This window comes from Poecilia formosa, unplaced genomic scaffold (assembly GCF_000485575.1).
Source record: "Poecilia formosa unplaced genomic scaffold, Poecilia_formosa-5.1.2 Scaffold5, whole genome shotgun sequence".
NCBI classification, from domain to species: Eukaryota; Metazoa; Chordata; class Actinopteri; order Cyprinodontiformes; family Poeciliidae; genus Poecilia; species Poecilia formosa.
Window position 1 is genome coordinate 4,722,039 of NW_006799944.1, and position 25,351 is coordinate 4,747,389.

General features: G+C 42.4%; 4 protein-coding genes across 4 annotated transcripts in view; 2 read left to right on the top strand and 2 right to left on the bottom strand.

The window, feature by feature from the left end:
* Positions 1 to 223: 223 nt before the first annotated feature.
* Positions 224 to 3,391, bottom strand: tmem127 (transmembrane protein 127). Its single transcript, XM_007564356.2, has 3 exons — positions 2,617 to 3,391; positions 2,363 to 2,527; positions 224 to 1,791 (listed from the first exon to the last, which is right to left on the bottom strand). The coding sequence occupies exons 1-3, from the start codon at positions 2,852 to 2,854 to the stop codon at positions 1,481 to 1,483; spliced, it is 714 nt and encodes a 237-aa protein (XP_007564418.1). The 5' UTR covers positions 2,855 to 3,391; the 3' UTR covers positions 224 to 1,480.
* A 244-nt stretch (positions 3,392 to 3,635) lies between these two features.
* Positions 3,636 to 6,462, top strand: ciao1 (cytosolic iron-sulfur assembly component 1). Its single transcript, XM_007564382.2, has 7 exons — positions 3,636 to 4,310; positions 4,657 to 4,805; positions 4,878 to 4,989; positions 5,092 to 5,180; positions 5,257 to 5,458; positions 5,538 to 5,607; positions 6,023 to 6,462. Exons 1-7 carry the CDS (start codon positions 4,172 to 4,174, stop codon positions 6,261 to 6,263), a joined length of 1,002 nt encoding a protein of 333 aa, XP_007564444.1. The 5' UTR covers positions 3,636 to 4,171; the 3' UTR covers positions 6,264 to 6,462.
* A 317-nt stretch (positions 6,463 to 6,779) lies between these two features.
* snrnp200 (small nuclear ribonucleoprotein 200 (U5)) lies at positions 6,780 to 21,829 on the bottom strand. The gene is made up of 44 exons (XM_007564369.2): positions 21,560 to 21,829; positions 21,228 to 21,391; positions 20,493 to 20,664; positions 20,227 to 20,419; positions 19,951 to 20,006; positions 19,693 to 19,791; positions 19,454 to 19,606; positions 19,252 to 19,351; positions 19,024 to 19,160; positions 18,859 to 18,936; positions 18,577 to 18,750; positions 18,303 to 18,440; positions 18,055 to 18,210; positions 17,783 to 17,953; positions 17,510 to 17,703; positions 17,300 to 17,423; positions 16,652 to 16,801; positions 16,324 to 16,566; positions 15,368 to 15,556; positions 15,096 to 15,293; positions 14,846 to 14,998; positions 14,663 to 14,743; positions 14,495 to 14,578; positions 14,299 to 14,405; positions 14,101 to 14,219; positions 13,857 to 14,011; positions 13,584 to 13,773; positions 13,332 to 13,505; positions 13,079 to 13,239; positions 11,719 to 11,946; positions 11,439 to 11,630; positions 11,177 to 11,355; positions 10,775 to 10,926; positions 10,562 to 10,670; positions 10,366 to 10,474; positions 9,938 to 10,127; positions 9,687 to 9,851; positions 9,477 to 9,598; positions 8,481 to 8,624; positions 8,220 to 8,396; positions 7,970 to 8,130; positions 7,337 to 7,418; positions 7,160 to 7,252; positions 6,780 to 7,075 (listed from the first exon to the last, which is right to left on the bottom strand). Exons 1-44 carry the CDS (start codon positions 21,602 to 21,604, stop codon positions 6,926 to 6,928), a joined length of 6,411 nt encoding a protein of 2,136 aa, XP_007564431.1. The 5' UTR covers positions 21,605 to 21,829; the 3' UTR covers positions 6,780 to 6,925.
* Positions 21,830 to 23,532: 1,703 nt separating this feature from the next.
* LOC103146455 (transmembrane channel-like protein 1) overlaps positions 23,533 to 25,351 on the top strand; it is a 43,855-nt gene continuing 42,036 nt past the window's right edge. Inside the window, exon 1 of the mRNA XM_016677897.1 lies at positions 23,533 to 23,809. The gene's annotated coding sequence lies outside the window, so the exon portion shown is untranslated. The remainder of the gene's footprint in view (positions 23,810 to 25,351) is intronic.

Sequence of the window (25,351 nt, forward strand, 5' to 3'; positions counted from 1 at the left end):
GACTATTAAAAGGGCCAACTTTGCATCAAAGTTGGAACTTTCAATGGACTTTTAAAACATTAAAAGTGTCATTTACCGAGTGACACTTCATGACAACAGTCATAAACATTCATAAAGACTCCTTCATGTTCATGACTGGTGTTAGGACATATTTATGACAGTGTCATATCACTCTTCAATAAAATTGTTACCATTATTTTTTCAATTGAATCACAAGGAAACGTTTGATATTTTTAATTTATTGAGATGCACCTGTAGGGGGAGACAACTCACAGTGAAGTTTCAGGGGAAAAAAAAAAAGTCATTTGTCAATATACAGATGAACAACAGAAGGCAAAATATGACATTTCTTTTATTATGGCCACTTTACTGCATGTATAAACAATTACTATTTACATAAAGATGAAGAAAATACAGTGAGAAACAAAATGCAGAAACAGAACAAATGTGCAACCGACTACAATCACCACATCAGTCACAAACTCGAGCGTCAGCAGGATCCTTACGTGGAGCACGGAAGATCCAAACCACGGCCTAAAAATCTGAAAAATCAGCAGAACTCACACACAGAAAACACATACTGAAGTGGTCACGAACGATATTCACAGAGTACAAACAAAATTCTCTCTCTTTTTTTTTTAAAAAAAACAACAAACTCAAATACAATTATGATGTCATAACTGATGTTTATGCTGTGAGGTTTCCTGCCGAACTAGCCTCCATTTCTCTGCACCCGCAATCCACACCGTGTTTCCGAAACACGAAAAACTCCCCTCCCTCACGATTTTTGTCAATGCTTCTGTCGCGTCTAGAACAGAGGAGGTGTAAATAGCGAGTAAGAAAGCAAAAGAAAAGACAGGACATAGAATAAATAAGGTCCGTTTTTTTTCTTTTTGTATAAAATTTATGTTTAAAACAATCTTGTCAGTGTTTATGGATTCCTGCAAATAAGCAGCATCAGGAGAAAAAAAAAAAGAAGAAAGAAATTACACACGTGGCAAATATGTCAAATTAAAAATCACAAAGCTGCTTAATCAAAGCTCCACCCAAATCCAATTGTAACTACGGCTGATGATAACATTCGACAGCAGCGCTGATCGGGTTGCAGCTGCTTCTTCCGTTTCCTGTGATGAGCGCTGTTTGGTGATTTTTATTTATTTATTTTTTTGCAGATGACTTATAGTTACATGTAAAGACCAGATCCTAAAAGCCATTTACATGCAAATCACTAACCACTTCAGCAGTGAGAATTAAGTATGAAGCAGCTCCTAAACTGATGCCACCACTAAAGAAAGCTTCCATGCACCCAAAGCCACTGTCTTTCAAGGAATCGATGCACCGACTTGTGCACGCGTTACGTTCGTTGCCGAGAGTATTTGCAAAAGTTTCCATTTGATTAAATTGAGCGTGGTTTGCACACCAAGCAAAGTAGCTGTGCTCGGAGATAAAACAATTTTTTCGCAAGGCCAGTCTGGTTGGGTTAGGGCGTGTAGGCAGGTGGCGGCTGAAACTGGTTGGCGACGTCGTAGTCGGCAGGAAAAGTCTCGCTGCTGTCCTCCATCTCCGAGAGCAACTCCAGGGCCTGCTCCTCCTCCTCCGTGGGGTAGTGGCGTAGGAGGTTTGCGGCGGTGGCGAGGATCGACGCGCCGCCCGCGCCTGCCACCAGGTAGAAGCTGATGGCGAAGGTGACGTATATGAGAGAGCCGTGGTACTTTTTGTGCTGCTGCTGAAGTGCCAAGATCAGTTCTGAGGTCCAGTAGCAAAACCCAATTACTGTGGCACACTGCAGCACTGAGGGGAGAGAGAGTAGGTTAATAAAAACTAACATACGCTCGACATTATGGCTCACTAAGGACAAGAACAAGTTTGCTGTTCAGTGTTCTTGTCCAGCTGCATCAGTTCTGATTCTTTTTATTTGTAGAATCATAGACTAAGCATAAATGATGTATAAACATTTCATGTTAGGCTTGATTGTATAAAAAGTGCTGTGTACATAAAGATTGATTGCTTGAATTGATTTACTCCAAAGATATAAAATTGATCTTTTTACTTTAAATAATGTCAGACTAAGTATACCCTCAGGGTTTAAGTTTATCTCAACTGTACTTAAGAGGTTAATAACAAGACACATTATATGAAAATCTGTTTAAAAACATTATTCTTCCTAAATACTCTGGTAATATGTTTTCTTTAAGGTCAACCTTTCTGCGTAATAAAAACTCAGAAATCTTGATTTTACTTTAAAAAAAATTCTGATTTGATATTTTTGCCAAATCGTCCACTTTTACTTTGTTTATTGATACACACAATAAAAAAATAAAAATAATAATTAAGAAAAACCTCCAATAATAAGAATATGTACCTGTTAGTATATGTGCAAAAGCATATCTGCGTGTGACCTTTAGGGCAGAGTGTTTGGGTCCAAACACATCCAAGAGAAAAGCTGTGAGACTGCATAATATGCCGAGGAAACAGAAGGCAGCGATGACTCTCAGCAACAGGATGATTTGTGGGTTTACACAGTAATCTGTGGAAATACAGAAGTCACAAAATTACACGTTAGCTGAATGATTAACAACTGCCTACGCTTACAGGTTGTGGCGTGCTTATTCTCACCATCCAGGAGCTTGGGATCGATGTACCCCAAGACATCCGCTACCCCCAGCTCTTGTCTAGGGCAGGCCCCTCCGTGAACCCGGAGCCAGGCCGGTTCAGCCAGAGCCGTGCACAGCGCTGTGATGGACAGAGCTCCGGGCAGAGCCGACACCAAGCTCCGCTCCGGCTGCTTGGGCAGGGAGGTGCCCGTTCTCCGTCTCCGACCTCCAGGGAGAGTGGAACCCGGTGGGGCATACATGATTATTGCGTCTCCTTAGTAATTGGTGTCGTTAGAGGCGTTGGTGAATCCTTCTTTGTAGCTTAGGGATGAGCCAACCAAGAGAGGAGGCAGAGTAAGGCCTGTAAGCCGGTTCAGGCAAGGAAACTTGGATCACGAGGGGATGACAGCGGCTCCGGACTCTTTCTTTCGATGAGTTACACACAATGTGTTCGACAAAAATCGGGATGCTAGATAAAACAAGACGCTGGCGGCCGATCAGACAATGAACAGATGGTCCCTAGGCCTGTTAGCTCTTCTGTTAGCCTGATACGCTAACTCCTTGTCAACGCCAAATATAACAAAATCTAAGGACAAAACTAAACCTAACACAAACAAACAATTTAAAATAAAACTTAACACACGATAAGGATATCTACAACAATAAAAACATACGGTTACTATTGGTACAGAAAAGGAAACACAAAACAAAACAAAAGACAGCCTCCGCTGGTTTCCCGTAATGTTGACTTCCTGTTAGCAGTTGGCACCGGTCTAAGAGGAGGGGTTTCTGCCACCTAGTGGTGACTCATTAAAAACCACTTACACAAGACTAAATAAATTGTTACAATTAGATTGGCAATTACAAATTGTTCTACCCCCACATAGAAGTATTATGCAGTTTTATTTTTTTGCCTCATTTCAAATCAAAGTAGTCTAAAAGTCAGTATATTTATTCCTTAACATTCAGCAGGCATGTCACTCGGCTAGAAGTGATGACGCAGTGGAGTGGGAGGAGTTTCCACTCATAAATTGAGTAAAGTGTTTACTGTTTAGTTACTATGTTGGTGCAAGGTCAGGGATTTCTTTTCACAGAAAGTTTGTTTACAAAGTTTCATTAAATGCCAACAAAGGAAACGTGTTATAACTATATATAAATTACTGCTGTTTGATACTCCGCCAGCAATTTATTACATAAAAACAAATGTTCAATCGTTTTTCTAAGACGACACGGACATCACTTGTATTTTTGTTTCAGCCGAAGTGGGTGTCCACCGCCCGCTCTCCCCGGCGAGAAGAGGAGAGTTTGACAAATAGTGCGTGTCTAGCAGCATCAGAGAACGGAAGTGATCCAGAATGCAACGCGCGCAGCCTCTGATAAGCAAACATGGCAACATTTCCGTTGTAGACATCCCTGTAAGATATTGTTTTACTTTGTTCATTGCTACATAAACGACCCTCATTAATTTCTGCTGCACCACATGCTGATAAATGACAAGCGGGCTTCGTACTACCGGGCGTTAAAAGTAGACACGGAAGTATCGACGCTTCACAACTGCGTGAAATATTTGAGTAGCCATGAAGGAGGTTCTGTCCCTGGTTCAGAGGATCAGCGCGCACCCGGACTCCCGCTGCTGGTTCGTCTCCTGGAGCCCGAATGGGGCTCTGCTGGCTTCATGCGGGGGTGACAAGGCGATCCGGATATGGGGGCGAGAGGGTGAGCTGTCAGTAACACGAGCGGTAGCGCACAACACTAACATTTAAAACATGGACAGGTGGGTCATGTTTCTGTAGATAAATGATGCTAATAAGGTCATTCTTAGAAAACGGCCCTCAGTTTAAGTAAAACTTAATTTTGAGCTCCTTCATCTTCATCACAATTTAAGGTAGCTTGCCAGCTGGGGTCCACCTGGTTTGCATCCTCTCCGTTTTTGCAGTGACTCTAATCCATGAGTTTTGGGCAATTTAGTATTACATTTCTGTATTTTCAATTTAAAAATATGCCAAATACCACATGAAAACAGAAAATGGCACTTATTTTTAGCTGCATTTCTTTTTTCCAGGTGACTCTTGGATCTGTAAGACCGTGTTGCAGGATGGTCACCAGCGCACTGTGAGGAAGGTGGCCTGGTCTCCTTGTGGCAATTATCTGGCCTCTGCCAGTTTTGATGCTACCACATGCATTTGGAAAAAAAAGAACGATGACTTTGAGGTTAGATGAAACTTTTCTTGTTCAGCCGGTGAATTTTCAAAAAACTTCTGAACTTTTGAACTTGTCTTCTAGAGCTTGACCGTGTTGGAAGGACACGAAAACGAGGTCAAATGCGTGGCGTGGGCTCCTTCAGGGAACCTCCTGGCCACCTGCAGCCGAGACAAGAGCGTCTGGGTTTGGGAAGGTTTGTTTTCAATAAAACTAAAGTGAAATCCTTTGTTGTAAATCACTAAATTAACTCTAGCTCTTAGTTTGTGTGCAAACACAATTCGTTTGTGCGTTTCAGTGGATGAAGACGAAGAATACGAGTGCGTTACTGTGTTGAACTCTCACACACAAGATGTCAAGCATGTTGCGTGGCACCCCAAGAAGGAGGTAGCCCCTGACCCCTTGCATCTTAATCATACCTTAGCTTGACATCAGGCTGTAACCGAGTTTTCTGTTTGCACAGCTTCTGGCTTCAGCCAGCTATGACAACAACATCTGCATTTACAAAGAGGAAGACGACGACTGGGAGTGCCAGGCCACCTTGCAGGGCCACACATCCACCGTGTGGAGTTTGTGTTTCGATGCTGCAGGGGAGAGGATGGCCTCCTGCAGTGACGACCGCACCGTGAAGATTTGGAAAGAGTATCCCAGCGAGAATGGGCAAGGTGAGTTCATGGTGGACAGCAGCACTTTTGTCGTCGTGTATTGCAAAGAAAAATGAAGTAACTTTTTGCTCGTTTAAAGGGAACCTCTCCTGGAAGTGTGTTTGCACCCTGTCTGGGTACCACGGACGAGCGGTGTATGATGTCGCCTGGTAAGACAACCCATGCCATGATGATTGGGTGCATCAGTGACTTATGTTATTGTTTAACAGCTTAATCAGCCCTTTTGACATATTGTAGTGTTTATTTATAAGCTGATGGCTTATAGCTAATTTCCCAATTGCTCCATATCACTGGGACCCAGATAGGGTCACATTTATGGTGAATGTGACGTCCTGATAGTTGTGCAGCTATCAGTCATCAGCATTTTTTCTACTTTCTATTAGCTGTAATAAAAATTAAAAAATGCTTGAAATTTCACCAAATTATTACCGAAGTAAAATGTTGTAGATTGAAAAACGTCTGAGTAGCTATTCTACTATTATCATTTCTATTATCAGTCTTAAAACATTTTTTCTCTCTGAAAGTGAAGTTATTTTCTGACTTAAATAAATCACATCTGTTCAGGTGTCAACTGACGGGCGCTCTGGCGACTGCCTGCGGTGACGACGCAGTGAGAGTTTTCAAGGAGGACGTGACGGCCAGTCCTGATGAGCCAGTGTTTTCGCTCGTCGCCCAGGCGACCAAAGCTCACAACCAGGATGCTAACTGTGTTTCCTGGAACCCAAAGGAGGCGGGCCTCCTGGCTTCCTGCAGCGACAACGGAGAGATTGTAATTTGGAGATTCAAAGAAGAGGAATTAGACTGATTCTGTAGTTTTTGGACCTGATTTTGTTGTTGAAAGGTTGCTTTTTTTTTTTTCTTTTTGCAATTTCAGGTAAATGTTTTGCGTTTGTTTATGATGAGAATAATACTGCAATGTGCTTTTGAGTCTGCATTTTGGAAATGGTTTCCTATGAAAATTGCTTTAAAGTTTTTTTTTTATAAATACAGAATATTAAACATAACCACAAATGGATCCTTTATTTAAAAAAATCTTTTCAGACAGTACATGATACTAAAAACATGTAGAGGAGGAATTAGATTTCCATAAAAACCAGTTTAAATTCACAACATAACTAGAGTGCTTGTTTCTATTTGAAACACAATCTGCTGTGAGACTGCAGCGTCTTTTACAGCAAACCATCTTTAGAAGAGTCTAGGTTGCCTTGGTTACCGCAGTTAAATCAAACGGTACATAACTGTCATGCAACTGAGATTAAAGGTGGACAGACGGACTGGAATTCAACGATCAGGTGTTTCAAACTTAAAGAAAACTACCAGGTAAAATGACACTGAACTTTAATAAGTATTGAGACATGCTGACAGGTAAAGCAAAAGTACATAAATCAGGTTGAGCATCTAAAGGACAAAAAAAAATAAAAAAATAAACCCCTTGATTCCCTCCGACTACTTTAAAAAATTTACTGCTTAGTCTGAGTCACTTTCCCCCTCGCTGTCGGCCTCTTTCACATCCACGCTGAATTTGTACTCCTGGTCACAGCCCATGTAAGCGTCGCTCATAAAGTACAGGGTGTAGTTATGGATGCCCATAGCTGGAGCAACAAAGTCCAGCTTCACCTGCAGATAAAGAGACAACAAAACTGGTGTCAGGATGTTGCTGCACGGAGCGTTTTGGTTGCAGCGTTTGCCTTTTTTTTTCACCTTTGCTTTCTGCTGAAGAGTCAGCCTCTTGATAGAGATGAGGCTGTTCGACTTGGGGTCTCCGATGACCACCCACCAGCCCTCCTCACGTTTCTGCAACAATTACAGATTTCCACACGTCAGTCATGTTTCGATAATGGAAGGATGATGGAAGATGAGGCGTACAGTGACACTGACCTGAGGGAAGAGTGGTGCGATGACTGGACCGGTCACCTCTTCCTCTCGCTCGAGCTGCACCTGGACCAGAACTGGACTGCCGCTGTGAAAATACATGGTAATTAGGGTTGAAATAATCATGATTAATCAATTATTAACCAATGATCGCTAAGTGGAGTATATATATGCTGATCACCCTCAGGGTTATAGTTAAGCTAAAACTGTACAAAAAATATATAAACATGTACATTTAAGATGAAAAACCTTCTCTGTAAGGAAATATGTAAAGAAAGAAAAAAAGAAGTTCAATTATTTATTTACATTTTTATGTATTTCTAAGATTGTCAAAAAATCTTAGGTGGTCAAATGGCTAACCTGATGTTCACTTACATTTTTGAAGATAATCAAACGATTTATGCCTTTTATTAGAATTTTATATTCTAAAATAATGCAGGGTTAGAAATTAGGAGAAAAGAACATGGTTCTTTAAACTTTTTGGTAGTAAAAATCTGTAAAATGAGGCAAGCACTGGTCTTCAAACAGATTCATTTTGGCCAGTTTTGATTTCACTTTTGGCATATTATGTTAGAATATAACCTGCCAAAATGAACGAATGTGTCTACGAGGCAATTTAACATCTGAGAGCGTCTGAACCTTTTGATGTTGTCCCTCTCCGCTACGTCATAAGAAAGCTCGATGTTGGGGTAGCGGTTACAGAAGCGAGCCACGTCGGCCATGTGTCCGTCGGAGAGCTGCAGCAAAGACGTTCTGTCCTCGTCCTCCATTTCCATGATGTCAAAGATGCTCTCCACACCCTGAAGACGGAACAAGCAGAGATGATATTGTCTTAAATTCTGCATCATGTGCTCTAATATCGCCACTGAAGCGCCTCAGCACCACTCACTTTGTCAGTGCAGCGCTTGATGTGGTCTGAGGTGAAGTGGGGCAGCTGCTTCAGGTACGAGTCCTTGGACCACATGGCCTGGGTGACCATCTGCGCCAGCTCCATGGCAGCCAGGGCGGGGCTCAGCCAGCCGTTACTGGACAGCACATCGACGCAGGCCTGAATCAGACGGATCGCCTGCAAACGAGGAAAACGATTTAAACGCGTTGCCGTCTGGAACAGAAACCCAACTAGCCAAGTCATCAGAAGGGGAGTCCCGACCTTGCTCAGGATCTCTTCCGTGTCTGACTGGAGCTCGGCGCTCAGCTGCATCCTGGAGAGGTGGGCCTGCAGCAGCAGGTTGGTCTTCACGTGAGGATCGTTGAACTTCGGGTTGTTCAGCTTGTGGGGGACTTTCTGTGCCAGCTAAAAATTAAAACAACATATAGACTCACCAACAAACTAGGGATGGAAATCATCAGTTAGTGAGTTAGTCTAAAGATAATTGAGCTTATCGATTGACTATTAATTGATAAGCGGCCATTTTCTTAAAAACATGGGTTTTCTCTTGTAACAAAAGGACCAACCATCTTTCCATAATACGCTGAATTTACAAAAGAAGCACATCTTTATATACATTTTTTTGCTTTAACTGTATTACATTCTTTTTTTGTTTTTTTGACAATATTAAACTTAGATATGTATCTAAAACTTAAAACAGGAACCACTTGGGTTGCTGAAAAGAAATAAAAGATGAAAAGAATGAAATATATAAACCACAATCCCTCATGAACAGAGATATGTTCATAGGTTTTCTTTGAGGAAGTCAAGTGCCCTAATAACTGTCATCATGTTTTTCTGTCACAATTTTTCTCTTTTATGCCTTTCACCTCTCTTTCATAGAAAATCAGTTTTTTGGTCAAGACAAATTGACACTGCTTCCCTGGAAGAGATTAAACTGAATGAGTTTGTCGAAGTTTTATATTTCAAAACAGAACCGCATAAAGTGCGGTTTGCATCACACACTGGACTCTGTTTGGACCGATTCTCTTTCCTGTTCTGGTATGGTCCTGCCATCTTTATTCCTTTATCAACTGGTTCCAGTTAAGGATGACCAGCAGCACCCTCTGCTGGATGGAGGTCAAACTACAACACTGAAAGACGTTCTAAGTGAACGTTATTAGCTAATTAACTGGAACTAATTTAATGATTTTTAAATAATGAACCATTATTCGACAATCTTAAGTGGAAAAATTGTTTGCATCTTTCCCCATTTACCTGTCGGAGAAGCGCGTCTTCGTGGTGCCTGATGGGAATGTTCTTGTATTCAGCCGCGTTGGAAATGATCTCGATCAACCCGCGGATCTTCGTCTTGGCGTTCAGGGACATACTGAACAACTCTGCCCAACACAACAGCAAAACAACAGCGACGTTCAGCATCCCATATGAAAATCCTCCAAACGTCAGCAGGGCCGTGTCGGTACAAACCAATTGTTGTGTAGTTGATGTAGTAGTAAGCGGCGATCATTCCCAGGTTGAGCGGAGCGACGTCCATTTCGTCCTCGATGCTGATGCACTTGGACTGCTCCAGGTCATGCAGGGTGTTTTCCACCAGCTCGGACAGGTGATCGGACAGGTGGCGATGGGACATGCCTGCCACGATTAGAGGATGGCGTTCAGATCTCCTTCGAGCCTTTCACTCGACCTGATCAGTCAGGTGTTTACAAGCCGATCCTCACCTTGCAGGTTGTAGTAGTTGGGGTTCTGCGTCATCCGTCGGTAGAGGAATGTCCAGGTCAGATAGTCGACAGCGTCTTGCTTGTTCTCGACAGTCTTGGTGACGATCTCGGCGTTGAAGTGGTCGTGGAGACAGTGATCCAGATGGGACTCCACCGGCAGAGGCTCATAAAGGAACTTCTTGAAGAAGTCCTACGGGGAAAAGGCACATCAGTGGTGACATTTTAATAAAATCTATCTTTGTGGGTCTTTAGCAAAAAAAAAAAATCTGAAAAATTGAAATTCCAATGAATTACTGGAATATTTTAACTCGTTTAGGGCTGCAACTAACAATTATTTTGGTAACCAATTATTCTGACGATTGATCAGATAAAACGTTTTGGCAAATTTTGCAACTTAAACCTTTTAATACAATGTTAGAAGTACATACCTTCTTAGATCCCTGACACATGATAACACAGCGCCCCTCATCATCCAGCATGGGCCTGTTTGCCTTGCCGACCATCTGGAGGACATCATATATGGGATAGTCCACATACCTAAAACAGGGGAAAACAAAAAAAATGTCAAGAAAATTACTTTTTTTTTTTGTAAACTGTTTTAAGTAAACTCTCCAAGAGTCTTACGCGTGGATTTTTCCATTATAGTACTGGGTGTCCATGACAATGACGAGATGGGCAGAGACGTTGATGCCCCAGCAGAGCGAACGCGAGGAGACCACCACCTGGACAGCACCTGTACCAGGACAGGAAGTTAAACACACCAGAAAGCTGTTGTCATGTTTCTGTATTTTTCTTCTTTATTCCTGAAACTCTCTGTGGGTCGGGGTTGTTTCATACCAGAGTTAAAAAGCTGCTCAACTATCCGGCGCTCAGTGGCAGTCAGGCCCTCGTGCAGGTACCCCACTCCGTTGGCTAGAGTTTCCTTCAGAGTCGGGTCGTTGATTTTCTCCAGGAATGGAGCCAGTTCTTTCTCAGAGCAGTACAGGAACCTGAAGAGAGAAAATACTTCCTTCAGATGAGCTTCCTTCACTAAAGGGCGGCGTTAAGCACTTTCCAGGCTCATGGTAGCTATGTTGCCTTCAGTTGCCACGGGCGATTCAAGGATTTCTCAAACATGCGTGAAAGAATCAATGCATCAGTATGTATGCTTTAGATGAGGGAATCACATTATAACATGATGTAAAGTTAATTTAACATAATACTGCCCCTTTAAATCTCTGTCTCAAAACGAAGGCTGACCTCTGAGGGACGACATCGGCGGCGCAGAACGTGAGGATGTCGATGGCGGTGAGGCGGGTCTGCCTACGGGACGGGACGAACACAACGACCGGCTTGGAGGGAGAGTGCTTCATGATGGCGTGATACACCGGCTTGGCCATGGACAGCAGGCGGGTCTGAGTGTGGCTCACGTTGAAGCCCTGCAGCGACACGTGAGCGTTGACAGAACGTTAGGAATCCTGACAGGTGATTTGTCCGTTTCAGCAGCCATGTGTGAGCAGACCTGGATGTGCAGCTCCAGAGGTACAGGCCTGACGTTGGGGTGGAAGTTGAACGTAGCAGTGGTGCTGCAGCCCAGCCAGTGAGCCACATCTTTGGCGTTGGACAACGACGAGCTGAGAGCCACGATGCGGATGGGGCGCTCGATTTGAGAGGAGATGTACCTCATCCTCGAGCAGATGACCTCCAGCACGGGCTAGTAGGAGCATCAATTAATTTTATATAACACCCAAAAAAACAAAAACAAACAGCTAACGCTAATCTTGACTGCTCTTTGTTCTTACTCCGTTTTCTCCTCCGATGAGGTGCGTCTCATCCACGATGAAGAGGCTGACATTCTGGACGTTCTTTCGCTGTTTCCAGCGACGAGACAGGATGTCCCATTTGTCCGGAGTGCTGACGATGATGTCGCCTTTTCCCAGCAACTTCAGATCCGTGCTGGTTTCTCCCGTCAGCAGAACCACCTTCTTGTTCAGGATATCCTGGAACTTCTGGTGCCAGTCAACAAACACCTGAGAGACAAGAATCCGTGTTTAGGAAGATCAAAACTATTTTTTGCATTTTTTTTTTTACATTTTGATCACATTACAGTCACAAACCTGCATTCTTGTGGCACATACATGTGCAGAGGAAGAAACAATGCATAGTTTTCTAAGATTTTCACACATAATAATCTGTGAGGTGTGGCATAGATTTGTATTTAACCCCATTTACTTCAATAATCCAGTGTAACCTTCAGAATCCACCCAATCAATGAATAAAGTGAACTTGTTTGTTATTTAATCAGCTTTGTTAAAGTACATAAAGGAAACAAATAATAATGGCTGTAGATCACTTTTTTTAAAAAATAAAAACAGCAGTTGAAAAATGTGTGAGACTTTTAAAATCAAACAAGAGCTACAATTTTCTAATGTTAGAGTGGCCTAGTCAAAGTCAAATGTGTCAAGGAGACAAAAGTGAGGTCCTATAAACTGAATCAGTGGGGCAAAACACAAATGCACTAAAAATATTTTAAAAATCATATTTCTTCCACTTCACTGATTGGTAGGGCTGTAACTAATAATTAATTTACAATTAATATATAGACTTTTCATTTACCACATATTAGAAATACATAAAAAATACAAATAAATAAGTTCCTTTTTTTTTAAAATAAGAAAATAAATATTTTATTGCCTGGTGTGCAGTAGCACTGCTTTCCTTTATTGTTTGGATTAATAAATGAATAGCAAAGGGTGCTTAATAAGATATTTTTGTTCCTAATTTGAACCAGGAGAAGCTAAAAATGCCACGTGAGGAGTTCAAATATAATTTTTTTGCACAGTTTTGGCTTAATTACTGCTTTAAGTGTGCTGTTCTTTCAGCAAATGACAATTTTTAGCATCTCTATCCCATGTTAACAATTAAGTGATCACCAAATTGGCTGACGATTATTTTAATAATCAATTAATCATGATTAATTGTTTCAGGCCTACTGGTACAGATGATTTTGTATTGATCCAACACATGAACCCCAATAGAACATGCTACACAGTATGTTTTTGTAACATTACGAGATGATGAATCCCTGCAATATCTCGTATGTCTTCTAACTAATTAATAAGGAAGGTTTGATGTTTTTGTTTGAGATTTGTGACTTTGCACCTGCTCCGCCAGCGCCTCCATTGGGGTGATGTAGACGCAGCGACCCTCTGAGTTGTGCAGCAGCATCCTCAGGATGGCGAACTCTGCACAGATGGTCTTTCCGCTGCCAGTTGGAGCTCCAACAAACACATTATCATCACTGTTGTACACAGCATTGAAGACTGAAAAAAAAAGAGTAAATAAGAAGTTAGATGAGCAGTGAAGTCCGTCCTGATCTAGGCTCAAGTTGAAAGTCCTGTTTCACGTTGTGTACCTTGTGTTTGGATGGGGTTAAAGAAAGGGAACTTGTTCTGATAAAGAGCCTCGAAGGCAGAGTTTCTGAGCGCAGTGACAGGCAGCGGCTGCAGATCCAGCAGCTCCGTGGGTGGCGGGTACTTTTCAGGCAGGATAAGGTGACGGAAGGACACGGGCAGCTGCGTCTCACAAGCTAACAGAAAAACAAAGAATAAAACCTGCTGGTTGAAGAGCTAACACAGACAGCAGGAGAATCCTGAAGGCTGCTTACAGAGCCATCGGTCCGAGACGACGCGGATGAAGTACTGCGGAGGTAAAGGCTCAAACACCGGAACGAAGAAGGTCACAAGGTGCTCGTCCTGGGCGTACTTGGCCTTAAGCAGGAAGTACTCATGGTGGAGGATGACCTCGCTGTCGACATCCTCCACCAGGATCCAGAAGGCTTCAGAAGATCCGTGAATCTGAGCGAGAAAATAAAACGTCTGAGACGAAGCAAAGGAGGAGTGAGAGACGACAAAGGAACCGTGCTGGGAGTTTAACCGACCTTATCGTCCCACTGGAAGTCCGGCGTGATGGTCAGCTCCACTTTGAGCGTGGAGCGAGTGATGGGCTGAATGTGGACGGCCAGGTCGAGCTTGGGGAACTGGTGCACATATTTATGAATGGTCTTACCCATCTTCGGCATGCGGATCAGCTCACCTGAACAAAGAAACATTTGTTAGCTTTCTTTTAAACTACGAGAGCAAGGTTAAAAAAAAAACAAAAAAACAAAAAAAAACAGCGCTCACCAATCTCATTGTGGTTGAGATCATAGAGACGCTCGAAGGGGAAGTTTTTCTTCTCGATCTTCTTGACGACCTCTTCAGGCAGCTTCTTGAACTGCCGCAGCGGGGACATCGACTGCCACCTGTTCACGCCGGAAACACCAACCATAAACGACTTCCCTCGACATGTAAATGATGCTTAGCGCTGACAATCCCACTCACATCCGTTTGTCAATCATCTTGCAGAGGTTCATGGTCTTGTCTGTGAGCTGGGCCCAGCCTCGGTTGAGCACGATCTCAAATATGGCGCGCATTAAACGACCAGCACTCTGAAGAAAGAAAAATTTTATTATTCTCTTTACAGAAAACTGCAGAATATGGAGATGCTAAGCTGTAAAACAAACTGTTCTTGCTGTACCTGTGTGACGTAAACCATGTCTGCCATCAGGGCGAAGCCTTCCAGTTTGAGCTGAGAGATGAACGCTTGAAGCAGAACATTAATCTGAAACAAAGTTGACGCAAACATATTCAAATATGAATAACCTCGTCAACAACTACTAAACTTACTAAAACTCGATTATGTCACCTTCGCGCTAGGCTCCTCGATGCTCTCCTTTACAGGAATGGGAACTCTTTCCAGAAGCTTCTGAAGCTCAAGTTTTTCCTCCTAAAAGAGAAAATTTTTGTCTTTGTTTTGTGTTATGAAAAGTCTGCAGTGGATCGACTAGGGATAGAAAATAGTCCGCATGTCTGTCTCCGGCCAGCATACCTCTCTCACTGTGATGTTCCTGAACTCTGAGGACAGAGAAAAGACTCTGAAGAGTTCGATCTCACTGAGCGTCGGCTTCAGCAGCTGGTTGTAGGTCTGAATGGAGTCGTGGGTGATGTAGAAGTGGCTGGCAATGCGACCCAGGTCTGTTACCTTTATGTAATGATATAAACAAAAAAGAGCAAATTAACTTACTGCAAATTTACTATAACGGGGATCGTTACGCATTACTGAGAGCTAGTTGGCCGACCTGGAAGGTTCCTGTCCTCTTGTCGTATTTAACGAGGCTGTTCTTGTCCAGGACGTTGGCGGCCGTGTGAATCAGGTCCATCCTGCGCCTCTCCAGCAGCGGGTCCGAACTTCGGTCGTCATGGGATACTCCATACAGCGTCGGGTTGCGGAGCATGCGCACGTACAAGTAGGTATAGCCGAGCCAGTTCACAGCATCCTGCGGCGACAAACACACCAAATTAACTACGGGGGAATCTAAATTTGATTTTGTTGCTTCTGTCTGTCACTCACCTTCACATTCTGAACGTTTCCCAGAACTATCTCTGCGTTGAGCATGTCGGGGAGCTTCGCCACCATCTGGCTCTCTATGGGCAGCTGCTGGTTCAGCAGGGACAGGTAATACTGCAGCTCTCCGTGAGACGTGATCAGGATTCCCTCTCCCTTGGTGTCGTACTGCGGACGGCCGGCTCGACCCAGCATCTGAAATCAAGCGGCAGGTTTCATTTCTACTGATGTGTGACATCATTTATTGCTTTCATTAATAATGTCTGGTGATTGTCCCTGCTGTGTAAAATACTAAATATAACAAGATTTTTTGAAAAGTCTCTCTCTCTCTCACTATATTCACCTGATTTGTCTGAGAGCAAAACACAAATTTAACACAAAAAAAACCCTCCAAAATTTCAACAACATTGTTTTAATGTATAAAAAATATAAGCCAAGATCTATTTCAATTAAGTAAATCACTAAAGTCATTTGGAAATTAGGAATAATAATTATTCACTACATTGAAAGGATCCAAACAAAGCAAATGTAAATTACCGTCCTGCTCAAATTAAAAGCTTAAACACAATATACAAAAAAATATTTACAAACCATGTTCTCATTAGGTTTTATGGCTTTTTGAAAGTAGAAATATTTTTTGTAATTGTAACTGACCTAAAAAAAAAGTTTGGTCTGATTTCACTTCAGACAGTGAGGAAAAACAAATGTGTCTTTATAAGGTGCATGAAAATGTCTGTGTTCAGATGTAAATAACATTTTCCAAATTTAGGCTTTTACCCAAACGTTAGGATTGCACTTTATTACCAAACTGTGTATTTTGAATATCAATCCTGTTCAATGACTTTATAGAGAAATCAATCACTCTTCCAAACCTTGAAAACACATAAATGAAATTTAAGGATTTCAGGCACCAGAGTTGATCAACTTTTCAGCAAATCAAAACACCAGCTGTCCAGACAGACCTGTAAAATGTCCAGCGCTCCCAGCTCCGTCCACCTGCCTTTCTCTGGGCTGTAAACTTGGGTTCCCTTGATGATGACGGTGTGAGCTGGCAGGTTCACACCCCAAGCCAGAGTGGCTGTGGACACCAGAACCTGGATGTGTCGATCTGCAAACAGATCCTCCACCAGCGTACGGTCCACTCTGGTCATCCCAGCGTGATGGATCGCAAAGCCATAAGGAAGCAAATCTTTTAGCTCCAAGTTCTGAAAGAGAGAGAAATCTTTAACTCAGATCAAGCAGCTGACACTAAAAACCTTTTGATGATCTGGTCTGGTGATGTTTACTGACTTTGCATTGTTCGGCCTCGGTTCGCAACACTTCAGTAGAAGCAGAACCCTCTCTCAGGAACAGACCCAGAGTGTCCTTCTCCAAGCACATGTCCCGAATGGCTCTGGCGGTCTTTCCTGTCTCTTTCCTGGAGTGGACAAATACCAGGACCTTTTGGGAGACAAACGAGCATCAGATTTACCCACAAGTGAAAGTAAACAAAAGGAGTCTCAGTCACTGCAGATCAAAGTCAAAACACACCTTCATTTTGACTGCAGACAGAAACACTTAAATTATAAATTAAATATAATGAAATTGTCACATTGTTACTCTCATCCATAGCAGCTACGGTTTAAAAACAAAGTAAACTTTATCTCTATCAAAACAATTAGACTTCCTAACTTATGTTAAGCCACTCAAACCTTTAAAAAAATGTGGAAAAAGTTATAGGGGTGCATGAAACTTTCACAGATGATCAAACTGTTAACCTGACATGTTTACAGTTATATATTTTTTTCAGGACAATGTATAACCTGCTTTTTTTTGCCTCGTTTCCTGATATATATATAAAAATAAGAGTCCCAGAAATCTTCTTGGAAAATATTTCTACAGTGTAAAGCAAAAATGTTAATCACAGTAGCTCTTGGTGTTAAATCAATCACAGCTCACCTGGTTCTTTCCAGCATGCTCCATGATCTTTTCATAAACAATCTCATTCATGATTTGGAAACGTTTGATGGCTTTCTTTTCTGTGATACCAACGTACGTCTGCTCCAGGGGCACAGGGCGGAAACTGGAAAGAAAAATTAAAAACAGCTCACAAATCTGACGTGTCCAAACAGGAAACAGTCGGCTCAGGGATTACAACCCAATAAACACCTGTTGTCAAAGTAAAACAGCCCCTTCGCAGGATCAACGCGCAGGCAGGTGGCTACATCTTCATAGTTGGGCAGCGTGGCGCTGAGACCGATCAGCCGCACGTCCTCCTGGGTCAGCTCCACGTTGCGGATGGTCCTTGCCACCAGGGACTCCAGCACGGGGCCACGGTCGTCGTGCAGCAAGTGGATTTCATCCTAGAAAACGCTGACTTGGTTACCCTCAAGGATTTATTTTAGCTTTCAGTTTCTGAACTTGCTTAGCGGCATGACTTACGATGATGATAAGGCGCACTAGCTGGGTGTAGGTGCGCTCGCCGCCTTTCCGAGTGATGATGTCCCATTTCTCAGGGGTGCAGACGATGATCTGAGTGGCGTTGATCTCCTCTTTGCAGAGCTGGTGGTCTCCGGTCAGCTCAGACACGATGATGCCATAGCTTGCGAGACGCTGAGAAAAAGAGAAACGATGGCATCATGAGCTCTGGTCTGATCTGCAGCAAAAATTTCACTGCATGTAAACAGTGTTGTATGAAGAGGCAAAATGCTCACCTTGCCAAAACTTCCCACCATCTCCTGTACGAGGGAGCGCATGGGTGCAATGTAGATGATTTTAAAGTCATCCACGTTGATTGTTCCATCCATGTTTATGTGCTTCCCGATTTCCCTCAGCATCGCCATCAAGGCGACGTTGGTCTTACCGGCTCCCTGTGTGCAGGACGACCACGCACATTTAGAGGAGATAACTCGCGTCAACTGAGCAGTAAGACAGTTTTCCAGTGCCGATGTGGTTCGCTCACCGTAGGCGCGCACAGGAGCAGGTTTCCATCCGTCTCCATGGTGGTCTTGAACAGCTTGCTCTGAATGCGGTTAAGAGTTTTGAAGCCTTCGAATCCAGCCTGGGCGTACTTGGGCAACTTGTCAATGGAAACAAGTACCTGGTGGAACAACAAAACGGCTGAATGCAGGACATAAACTCAACCAAAAGCAGCTTGAGACCAAACAAAGCAAATAATTGAAAAGCTTGGCATTTGGAAAAGCCAGGTTTTCCTCACAGTGGATGAAACAACAAACCTCGTTGTCAGCAAAGGGTTTCGGCTTGAGAGCGGGCACGTGGACTTCTTCGTAACCTTTACGCTGCTTACGAAAGGAGCCGTCTGGCAGCTGGCATCGCTTGTTGGCCATGAAGTGGCTGCCTTGACTGAAGGCCAAGTCTTCCAGGTCCAGAAGCTGCCGAGGCATCACTGACTGTTGGGAGGACGAAAAACAGGAATGAATCGTCGTCGATATCTCCAGTGCTGATTAATTTGATCAATCGTTTCAACCCTAGATGGAAATTGAACAAGCAGTATTTACCTCTCCATGGTCAACGTCCATCGCTTCCAAGTCATCCACCCGAGACTTCCTCACTCTCTCTCTGCGAGATCGTTCTTCCTAAAGTTGCAAAGAGATAAAAAGTGTGAAAATCCGCACATACTACGTTTTACCTCTGTGTGTTAGCTTCATAGCTGGATGCTTTACTCTGATAATGTCCTCCTTCTCAGTCTCCTGCAGCTGGTAGAGAATCTTTGAAAGCTCCTGATCCGACTCCATCTTTCCAATGATCCGCTCCTTTTCTGCCTCGCTCTGAGCGCTGGCCAGCATGGTGCAATACTGAACTGTGTGGCAGAAAGAAGAGGTCAGATGAGTCAACTCAAATCAAACACTGAACAATCCGGGGAGGACATGGTTCGAACCAGACTGCCTTACTCATGCGGCGGTGCTGACGGAGGACTTTGATGAAGTCAAAGGTGTTGAAGCCCAGCAGCAGCACCAGCTGGTTCTCACACTCTCTGTCATCGCTAGCAGTCTGCGGTTCAACAAAGAAACACAAGAAGGTAAATCTGAATATTAAAACATATACACTCAACATTAAAAAAAAAAAAGCATAAACACGAACGATGTGACAAACCTTGAGGATTTCCAAGACTTCGTCGGCCTTCTTTTGAGAGACGATGGCGTCGTCGTAGAACCGACTGAGCTGACGTTGGAGCCAGAAGGCGTCGATGTCCCGAGGATGTAACTGTTTCTTCTTCTCTGACATCACGTCGCCCGCCTCACCGAGCTACGGAGGCAAGGATTTCTGATTACACTCTGAATAAATAGCAGCTAAAACGCGCGAGAAAAACTCAATGGATACGCTGGACTTACATTTGCCGTTAGCCTGGTGGAGACAACAGCTTCTTCTCCTTCGCTGTCTTCATCCGAGTGCTCGTCTCGTACTTCGCCAAACTGGTCCTCATCTCCTTCCTTTGGAAGAAGAAAAGAGCTCATAAGCTTCTAAGCGCCAGTTCTGTCACAGCTTGAGCATCAAGATTCAAAGTCAAGCTCGGCACCAAAAGGAAACGTGTTGCACAAACGTCACTAAATACAAAGAAAAAAAAAATTTCAATAAACAATAAAACTCACTTCCTCATCAGATTCGAACTGCACGTTGACGCCATACGTTTCATCAATGTTGTCATCTGTAGATTTGTAGCAAGAACAGTTTCATTAATAAGGCTTTTGAAAATGTTTCACATCAAAATGAATGGATTGGTACAACTTGCAGACATTGGGAGAGAGAATTATATCGGGAAAAGCTAAATTATTTGAAATATTCTCCTGAAATTGAGGATATTTCAAATAAAGTCATATTCCAGAGTGCATTAGAAGTGCCACAACAAACTTTTAATAACTGCTGACCCATATTCTGCAAGTCCTTGTCTCCTCCGTAGTCTGTGATCTTCTTTCCCAGGTTGACCAGCACATGATAGCGCGTGTCATCGGATGGGCCAAGGAGCTGCTCGACTTCACGTCGCCTTTCTTTGTCCCTCATTTTGTCGTTCTTCAGCACAGCTAACACTTCATCGGCCGCTCCGCACAGAATATCACGAGGCTGCAGACGAAAGTGCGTCAGCAGGCGGTTTATAATGAGAGCTACGTTTAGAGGCAAAACAAGTCCTACTAACCTGATCTCCTAAAGCTGCGTGGATGAAGCTCAGCAACACTTCATAGGTCTCTCTGGTTTCTTTGGTTTTGGGCTTGTACACTATGCCCACCATTTCATCGATGCCCTCAGACAGGAGGGTAAAGCCTTTCATTTTGTTGATGTCGTGTCTGTCCTCATCTCTTTTTCTCCTCCTATTTTGGAAGAATAAAGTTATAGTGACCACAACAAATTTTAGACAGGACTGTACTAATGCATACAACTGGCAAAATATGTATTTGTTTGGCAAGTGTAGGTGTCAAACTTGAGACTTGTGAAGGCTGGTGTCCTGTAAGGACAACTTTGTGTTTGCAATATGGCACACTTTGGTATAGCAAAGTTTGCTGTCATGAAATGTGTAGCTGAGAGAAACAGATGAAGAAATGTAATGTAGATAGTTTGATATTCTTTCCCAATACACCAAATGTGGAGAATAATTTTGGGAACTTCTTTATGGGCAAAACTGAGCTCATCTGTTTTATTTTTGCATCAACGTGCATCGAAATGTGTTAAGATGCTTCTGTAAATCTATCATCATCATCATTGCACTGGTAATAAACGCGGCTTAAATTTTGTTTGAGGTAGTCCAAAGAAAGCATGTAAGTAAAGCAGGCAAAACAAGTCCTAGTATTAACACCTGACTCACAACACAGGTCTAAAGACATAAAAATAAACGACGAGCATGAATTTATTTATTTAGTTTTGTGGCTGCACTGACTTATCTCGTCGTTCCTCCAGCTTCTGGGGTTTGGTCCTCTGAGCTTTGTCCCCCATCTTTGTCCCCTCCAGCTTCCCCACCAACGACAGCACCTCACCGGTGGGCTCATCTCTCCGAGTGCGGTCGATCAGAGAGCGATCCGCTTGCAGCACCAAGTTTGAGTTCTACACATTCGGTACAAACATATTATGATACATGGTGGAACCAAATAAAGATACTCCGTTACTTATAGGTCAATAATGTAAAGCTAGTTCGCCAAAAAACAAAACAAACAAACAAACAAAAAACTCCATTATCCCAATATCCATGTGTTTATATTCTTACATACTCACCGCTTTGTACTCATACTGCAGGTTACGAGCGGTAACATCCGCCATGGTGCCGCTTTTCCCTCAGCTTCCACCGCTCCTCCAATTACAAACGCTCACAGAGCTGACTTGACTCTGACTTTTCAATGAGACACCGAGCGCATCGGTTTAATGTTTCTATTTCAAATAAAAGTCGTTCTCATTAATCTCTGAAATATTGCGTTTTTCCTACGTAACAAAACCGCTGCTAACACGAGCGCACAACAGGCTTCCGCTGGTTTCCACTTCCTGTGTCAACGGAGTGTGAGAACAAAGAGAAAAATATGCACTGCCCCCTGGTGGCTATCCAGGTCACGACATACTTCAAATTCAATCGAGCCTTTTCTACTCGTTTGGTTTTGGCATTCTAATGTCTGAGTGTTGCTTTTAGGAAACAAAGTGGTTCAGTCTCAAACAAAGCGTTAAAATAATATTATTATATTAATTATAGACTATTATCACAGATCATTTTAATTCTGATTTACACACATTCTTCTGCTTCCTTTTACAGAAAATTGCTATTGTGTTTAAGATGAGAACAATTATTACATTATTAGCAGTTCTTACATTATTGGTTGGCACGCAAGGACAACACCTTTTGAAAATAATTTCGGGGGCGAGATCATCTTAGGTACTTGTATGACACCTGCAAGAAGATCTTGAACATCATAGATCATATTCCTTTTGAATCTGAAGGTTTTTTGTATATTTAAACAGGTTCCACTCCTGCAGAAAGAACCAACAACAGCAAGGAGATGTTAGTAATACTGGCCTAGGAAGATGTTGAAACTATATAAATATTTTACAGTTTAGGCCGTCCAATGGGAGTTTACATGTGGCTGTTTAATTGAGATACTTTTTTCAGGAATTTCTGTCCCAGCTGGACAACCTAAGTATTTCTACATATTCACATGTACAACAGTTGTTTATTGAAAGAGCAGATTGTATGGAGGCTAATTGTAAAGGTTCCATTGAAAGTAATTATTGTGAACAAACCGACTATATATTTACTGTTTATACAGTAAACCTGCTTGATACACTTTATGCATAACTACGTTCAGGGTACATTTCTACTTTTCACCTCCAGGTGGCAGCATCGACAATTGCAAAGGTTTTACTACATTGCTCAAGGGCAGTTTAACTTCTGCAAGAAGCAGCGACTAAAATGAAGGATGTTCTCTTATTTTGTGCTGTGACGTGTGTGCACAAGTTTTGCCATATAAGTGGATATTAAAAAGTTGAGAGGAAAAAAAGGACGGCTTCAATGAGCAAATCTTGTGGTGCGCAATCAGAAAAAGGAAGAAGATACAGTGCATGTTTTCAGCACTGTTTTCTTTCCTTAAAAAACCCGACTTATATATATATTTTTAAAAGCAATTTATGAATAAACTTATATTATTTAAAGACGGATCAAAAGACACAGATCTATGGACAGTGAAGAGTTTTAATAAATTAATGGCACACTTAAATAATTATTAAATAAGTTATTTATTGTCAATTGACACTCTTCACTCTCCATAAGAGTAAGGACATACTGGAGCAGCAGTTTGGTATTATGCTTCGAAAACATAAAAAGCAAGTTTTCGTTACCTTTTGTAACGAACAAAAAGGTTCTTTACTCGATGCTTCATTCATTGCTCTATAGTGACATCTGCTGGTGAAACTGTAACAGTCTTGTCACTCAGTCGGATCATACTTCCAAAAATTACTAAATACAATATTGTCACAAAGTTTTCATCAAACTCATGTTTAGTAACAGGATAATCAATGAAACCATATTTAATTGTCATATGTTTTAATTATATTTTTAATTATTATAGTCACGTGACCCATGCAACGCGAGGCCTCGTTTGTTGCCAGTCACGTGGTATTCAGCAAGACAACACAAGCCTCAAAGCGGGGCTTCATCGGCCACGCCCTCTTTTTACTCGGTACAAGCCTCGAAGCCTGGATTCAGATAGCCCATCACTAGCTAGCACCTGGCTGCACAGAGACACAAAACTGTTCGTCTGATATTCATGAACTTTGGGATCTGGATTAAAAATGATCTCCCAAGACGCGGAATCCGAGTGGACGGCCAGCCTTATGGCTGAAACTTTTGTGGATCCGATTGAAATCGTGTCAGTGTTTATCGACGCTAAGTTTGGCGACTTGTACTTAACTTACGAGTAGGCCGCAGTGATGGCAAGTAGGCCGCGGGAGTGCTATGTTTGAAATCGCTGCGTCGGTTATTCGGTAAGTTATTTTTCAGAAAACTTAGAATAAGTTTTTGTCTTTTTCCACCTATACGAAGCTGAAGTTGGTTTCCGATTCCAGCTTCCGATTCGGGAAATGGCTAAAGGGCGATTCCACCTAATTATTCACTACCTTCCCCATCTTTAATCAACTCTTGTTAAAAAACTACAGCACCTAGACACTTCAAACCTGGACTAGATTATTCTCAACTAGTAGCAAAATATTCTAATCCTTATTTGTGAATTGTGAAACTTTTTTCTGATTTCAGTCATTTATAAACAAACAACAGTATTTTAAAGACTGTCCTTTGGGCTACAGGGAGCCGGTGTAGGGACTTTAAAACTGGTGTTATGTGCTCTATCTTCCTGGTTTTAGTGAGAACGCGAGCAGCAGCGTTCTGGATCAGCTACAGCTGTTTTATTGATTTGTTGGGCAGACCTGTGAAGACCCTGTTGCAGTAATTAACTAGAACATTTCTGAAGAAATTTAAATGGGGCCTGCCAAAGTGTGCCTGTCTGGATGCTACAAATTCGCATCAATGCTAAACTAAGCTGCAATGTACTCAATAGCAGTAGAGAGTCACAAACATGTTGAGTAACATGGACTTACTCCATTCTGTATGTTAAAATTAGTGTACAAGTTAAAATGAGCCAAATTGCTAACATTAGCCTAAATGCTGTCGCTAGCATATTGTTTTACATTTTCTTCCTCCATTCAGTATACTAAGTGTGACTAATGAATAAGAAAAATAGATAAATGCTATTTTTAGGGAAAAGTCTAATACTAATGGGGAGCAGTGAAATGCTTATGTTTGTGCAGTGTATTAACCGACATAAGAGATGTAACTTCTATCATGAATATAGATTAGCCAAAAACCCTATAAATTACAATGAAATGCTTCTACTTCCGCTAGTCACCAGAAGTAAGACCCATAATCGTTTCCCCAGTAAGCCTCCCAGGAGTAAGGTGGATAGAATGTTCAGTTCCAATGGTATCAATGACATCAGCAGTGATATCATCACTCTATGATATCACAAGGGAATCTCTCCCTTGAATGTAGCTCACAGACAGAGTTTGCTCTGATCGGTTCCACAGTTCTATCGCGACAGATCACCCATCAGAGCACATTCGACGTTCAGAGAAGCAAGAAGTTACTACAATATAGACATGAAGCAAAAACAGATTGTTTGCAAACATGAAGCTTTTCCAGCTAAGCTTTCATGGGTCGACATGGTAGACCTCAACATCCAAGTCGACTACAACGCTGTCATTTTCCCTGTTAAAAATGACAGCCCCATTGAGCCGGAAGATGAATCAGAGATCCAGGGGGAATCAAGTCCTTCCGGCGACTTTGAGAGTCCAAGAGCATTGGAAGTCAAGCAGGAAACAACACCCTCTGCTGGCTTCAAGATCACCCCCTCAGTGGAAGACGTGGCAGAGACTAGCCAACACGTCAAAGCTTTGACAAAGCAGGTAGATGATCTTAAAACAGAACTGCAGAGAAAGAATTTTGAACTCCATGAGGAAAGAGACAGAAGGATT

What these genes read in the sequence shown, in the direction of transcription:
- ciao1 (XM_007564382.2), top strand. Translation starts at nt 4,172, where the DNA reads ATGAAGGAGGTTCTGTCCCTGGTTCAGAGGATCAGCGCGCACCCGGAC. An exon ending in TCCCAGCGAGAATGGGCAAG is followed by an intron (nt 5,459 to 5,537) that starts GTGAGTTCATGG and finishes GCTCGTTTAAAG; the next exon opens with GGAACCTCTCCTGGAAGTGT. An exon ending in GCGGTGTATGATGTCGCCTG is followed by an intron (nt 5,608 to 6,022) that starts GTAAGACAACCC and finishes ACATCTGTTCAG; the next exon opens with GTGTCAACTGACGGGCGCTC.
- snrnp200 (XM_007564369.2), bottom strand. Translation starts at nt 21,604, where the DNA reads ATGGCGGATGTTACCGCTCGTAACCTGCAGTATGAGTACAAAGCG. An exon ending in AGCATGCTGGAAAGAACCAG is followed by an intron (nt 16,802 to 17,299) that starts GTGAGCTGTGAT and finishes GTCTCCCAAAAG; the next exon opens with GTCCTGGTATTTGTCCACTC. An exon ending in GAAACGTTCAGAATGTGAAG is followed by an intron (nt 15,294 to 15,367) that starts GTGAGTGACAGA and finishes TTGTCGCCGCAG; the next exon opens with GATGCTGTGAACTGGCTCGG.
- tmem127 (XM_007564356.2), bottom strand. Translation starts at nt 2,854, where the DNA reads ATGTATGCCCCACCGGGTTCCACTCTCCCTGGAGGTCGGAGACGGAGA. An exon ending in CGATCCCAAGCTCCTGGATG is followed by an intron (nt 2,528 to 2,616) that starts GTGAGAATAAGC and finishes GTATTTCCACAG; the next exon opens with ATTACTGTGTAAACCCACAA. An exon ending in TTTTGCACATATACTAACAG is followed by an intron (nt 1,792 to 2,362) that starts GTACATATTCTT and finishes CTCTCCCCTCAG; the next exon opens with TGCTGCAGTGTGCCACAGTA.